General features: G+C 51.1%; 1 protein-coding gene across 2 annotated transcripts in view; it reads left to right on the top strand.

Moving 5' to 3' along the window:
- Positions 1-3,352: 3,352 nt before the first annotated feature.
- Positions 3,353-4,655, top strand: part of ST6GALNAC1 (ST6 (alpha-N-acetyl-neuraminyl-2,3-beta-galactosyl-1,3)-N-acetylgalactosaminide alpha-2,6-sialyltransferase 1) — an 18,600-nt gene continuing 17,297 nt past the window's right edge. For both annotated transcript variants that reach the window (XM_012662275.1, XM_012662276.1), the window contains exon 1: positions 3,353-3,483. In XM_012662275.1, coding sequence (XP_012517729.1) covers positions 3,353-3,483 — 131 coding nt within the window. The remainder of the gene's footprint in view (positions 3,484-4,655) is intronic.

Genomic DNA, 4,655 nt, shown 5'->3' with positions numbered 1-4,655 from the left:
GTGCTTTTCCTGGTCACTTTCCCATAACTTGCCTCTTCCACACCTTTCTTTGTGTTGTAATCGATGCTGTGTGAGCCAGGGTTCTAAGCTACCTCTTTGAGATTTACTCACTTCTCTGGTGATCACTCACGTATATATGAGATATACATGTTACTAAACAAATGTTTGTTTTTCTCTTGTTAATCTGCCTTTTGTTATAGGGGCCCCAGCTGAGGGTGGTTTCAGAAGGTGGAGGGAAAATTATTTTCCCTCCCCTACACCAGCATCTCCAACAAGCTGACTTCTAGAAAGTTGAACCTTTTCTGTTGAATCCCGCATTCATCTAAGTCGTCAGGTATGTCTTATAGCAGAGAGGATCCACTAACTGACGCTTTTCAAGCTCCAATCCTGGAGTGACTCCAAGGCACACTGACTCTAGTAAACTGTTGTGTGTTGACGGAAAAGTGTGCACGGGCAGAGGACGCCCCTCCAGGTCAGCTGATTTTCGGCTTCCGTTGCCTTCCAGTGAGTGCACAACTCAAAATTGCGGGTAGTTCACAGACATGCAAATTCTGTCCTGTGACTTCCCTCCTCCCAGTGGAAGAACCAGTTTCGCCCCCGTTTGCAATTCATTTTACCAACACTTACTCTAAATTCATTCCTGCTTCTGCACTTCTCTTTTGAATTGGTTATTACAGCTGCCTGATTCTCTCATAAGTAGAACAAAACCTTTAACACATTTTCATGTCTCATGTCTATGTGAGAGTCATGATTTTACCTTTTACTGAAAATTATCTTTTAGCAATTTTTATCTACATGTAAGTTCTCATGCATCCTGCTGGCTAGTGCATGAAGAAGACTAAAGTCCAAAGCTTTAGTTTAAAAAGGAGAGAAACGGGAGGCTGAGGCAGGAGGATCGCTTGAGCCCAGGAGTTTGAGGTTGCTGTGAGCTATAATGATGCCACTGCACTCTAGCCGGGATGACAGAGTAAGACTCTGTCTCATAAATAAATAGGAAAGAAAGGTAGATCTTCTCAAACACAAGAATGATGTTTGAAAAATGATTGGAAAGTCAGTTTCCCCCAAAACATGTGTTTCGCCAGATCCCACGGTTGTGCCCGGGCACACGCTACAGCAAGCAGTACTGGGCTGGAACCTGAGAACCAGGCAACTAGAACTCTGGATTGTCCCACCCCCACCCACTGGCTTCAGGATCTCCAAGTGCAACCCACCCGTAAAGCAGTGAGAGGCACAGGTTGTCCACGGTAGCTTGGCACTCGGAGCTCAAGCAGATCTGCACGCCCTGGGGCATTCAGAGCACGCCGACAGCCAGTGCCTTCCTCAGAACACAGGGCAAGACGAAAGAGACCCTCCATTTAGTCAAACCGACACTAGGTAAGAAAAATGCCTTCCTGTTGCCACCCAACAAGCCAATGCACTGAGACAGTCGGGATTGCAATGGAGAAAGAGTTTATTCCGCAGAGCACTAAGCAGGAAGACGGGAGAATTTGGGAGACAGGGTTTTTAAGGATAGTTTGGCGGGCAAAGGATTAGGCAATTATTAATAGATTTGCTAATTGGCTAGGTTTGGGGCAAAAGTATAGGGGTTTAGAAATCATCTTCTTGTGTTGCTTCAGTCCCTGGGGTCACAATTCCAGTTGAGTCGGTTTCTTGGTATGGGTCGCTGGTCTGGGTGGGTCAGCTAATGCACTGGAATGCGGGGCCGGAAGATATCTTAGAAACGATCTTTAGGATTCGAAAAGGTGATGTTATCTACGGAGAAAGTTAAGCATCTCTATGGGCACCAGCTATGTGGCTCTGGAGTGGCAATTATAGAGAAGCAAGCAGGGGACAGTGACTAATTATTCTCATTATTCTCAGCTAGGCCCTCCCCACAGTGCTCACCCTGCATCCCGTTACTGATGTGCTCAAAGGGTGGTTTCATTCGCACTGTGCACTCCCCTGGCCCAGCACTGCAGACAGGGCCAGGATGTGGGGACGTGACAGCAAGCGCCGAGTGCATGGAAGAACTCGGGGCGGAGGGCCGGCCAGGGCAACGGTGAGGACTTGGCGCAGTTGGAAACTGTTTATAGAGTGAAGGTATGAGCATTTATGGGGGTGGCGGGGCAGAGGGCGAAAGAGGCAGAATCAGTCCTGAGAGGGATCTTTCTCGTGCTCCCAGGCCTGGCATAGTGCCACGAGCTGCAGCACAGGGCAGAGGATGGGAGCCCATCAGTCGTCTGTGCTGCTCTCAGCCGCTGGGAAGCATGTTCTTATCTTTGTTATTCTCCCCCCGGGGAAGGTGATTTAATCATCTATCGGGGCATGCCATGGTTGGAGGCCAAGGTGTTGGGAGAAATGCACACTGCCAAGGGTGAGCAATGAACCCAGGTCTCAAGACTTCAAAGCCCACCCTGCCGAGTGGCACCTTTCCCACCTCCACTGCTTGAGGACACCTGTGCGGTTCAACACGCCGGAAACACTATTTTTAAAATTAATGACCCACAGTACTTCGTGGAGGGCTGCTTCTCTGAATTTCCTAAGTTTTCTACAACTCATCTTGATATTTTTTCCTCTGAGTTGCGTATTTTTTTCCCAAGACTTATGTGGAGTTGTTTTGTTTTGCCTTCAAGGCGGAGTTAATGATTTCCCAGAGGTGCTTGCGCGGGTGATAAGAATGCAACCTCCGGGCCGGTGCGACCGGGACCCCAAGCCCTGGGCCACTGTGTGATCCGGGGCTGGCCGCTGGCTCGCAGAGGCAGCTTCCTCAACTGTGGAATGGGAACAATAGCAGCACCCGGCTCCCAGAGTGGCTGTGAGGACTCCGCAGTGCCCGGGTGGGCAGTGAGACCTGGCGCGCGCTGGTCACGATTTCAGACGAGGAGCAGGGGAGGTTGAACAGCAGCGGTGTGTTGGGCGCCTACCACAAACAAGGCACTGTACGCGGGGATCTCTTGGTGTCTCCGTGACAATGCCACGAGGTGGACACCTCTGCTTTTCCCATGCATGGATGAGGCAGGAGGGTTAAGTAACCTTAGCAAGGCGAGGTTGCACATAACGTGTGTATGTTTCTCATAAAGTTCGACATTCAGAAATTGACTGCAGAGACAAAGAGAAGGAAGGTGAACTTGTTTGAACAAAAGGAGTTTCTTTTCCTTCAAGCCACGCCAGCCTATAAGCCTTCATAAAGCAGGGAAGGCGGCTCCTCCTTCCCCTGGCAGAGACTGATAGACTCAGCACTTCCCAGAGTGGCTTGTTGTTAAGACAGAGGGTGTGCACTCCCTGGCCGGGAGACCTGAGCGCTGAGACTCCCTGCCTTCGGCTCCAGGCCCCAGGATATGCAGAACTTTCCTTTAGGGCCCGACCCGCCACCATGAGGTCCTGCCTGTGGAGGTTCGGCCGCCTGGGCCAAGGTCTCCAGTGGTCCTTGCTCCTGGCCGTGCTGATCTTCCTCCTCTTCGCCTTGCCCTCCTTTATCAAGGAGCCTAGCACCAGGCCGTCCAGGTAAGACTCTGACCCTTCCCAGGTGCCTCACGTTTCATTAGAGGAAACTGGAAACCTGCAGCCCAGGGAGGGCTGGGGAACTCCGAGCCACCTCTGTGTCCAATGTGGGTGTCGAGGGTCAGGAATGTTGTCAAGAATCACTGGGAAGGACCAATGGGAAGACCTAGGGGACCTGGAGGTGGCGGTGGCGGTGGGAACCAAGGCAGCCCAGACACCGTGGACTTGTGCTGAGAAGGAGGGAGGCAGGCGCGGGAGGACGGCTGCGGAGAGCGCGGGCGAAGGCAGGACAGTTTTCCCCTCTGGGACTGTGAGTAAGAAGGGCAGCTTTGGGTAGTTCCCACATGCCATTTTCTGTGTCCTGAAGCGAAAGCTTTCTCCCCTGTGTGCCACTGGTTTCCGAAACAGACTCACCCTAAAAAGTCTGTCAGTGAGATGGGGGAACCTCCCACTCACGGAGGCAGCTTCCATTCTGGGCCCCAAGTTAATTTTTTAAAAATCCTGTTTCACTATTCTTAAAATTTGAAAGTAATACATGCTCCCATAGAGTTTTAAAAAAATACAGAAAGGGGAAGCAGGAAGTGAGGGTCTCCCATGATAGCCCCACCTCCATCCACTCTTGAGGGTGACCACGCTTCATACTTTCGTGTGCACGGAATTGAGACATTATCGCAGCTGACGCTTGTACAGCATTTGCTGTGGGCCGGGTCCTACTCAAAACGCTTTCTGCCTATTAACTCGCAAATTCTCACTATCGTGCGGATACTGAGACACGGAGAGTTAGAGTGAGCCACCCCAAAATCGCCCTGCGAGTATGTTGCTGGGCCAGCATTCAAACCCAAGCATTTTGGTCCCATAGCCTGTGCGTGTTACCTTCACAGTATCCGTGCCCTAATGTATGTGTCTCACTCTACATGTTGTTCCACAGTTTGGCTTTTTTTTTCTGAGACAGAGTCTCACTCTGTTGCCCTGAGTAGAGGGCCGTGGTGTCAGGGTAGCTCATAGCAACCTCAAACTCCTGGGCTCAAGCGATCCTACTGCCTCAGCCTCCCAAGCAGCTGGGAAGACAGGTGCCACCACCACACCTGGCTAATTTTTCTATTGTTGGTAGAGATGAGGTCTCGCTCTTGCTCAGGCTGGTCTCAAACTCCTGAGCTCAAGCAATCCTCCTGCCT

The sequence above is a fragment of the Propithecus coquereli genome, unplaced genomic scaffold (genome assembly GCF_000956105.1).
Source record: "Propithecus coquereli isolate 6110/MARCELLA unplaced genomic scaffold, Pcoq_1.0 Scaffold76, whole genome shotgun sequence".
Classification (NCBI taxonomy): Eukaryota; Metazoa; Chordata; class Mammalia; order Primates; family Indriidae; genus Propithecus; species Propithecus coquereli.
Note: the sequence above shows the minus strand (reverse complement) of the source record. Positions and strands in the feature narration are given on the sequence as shown.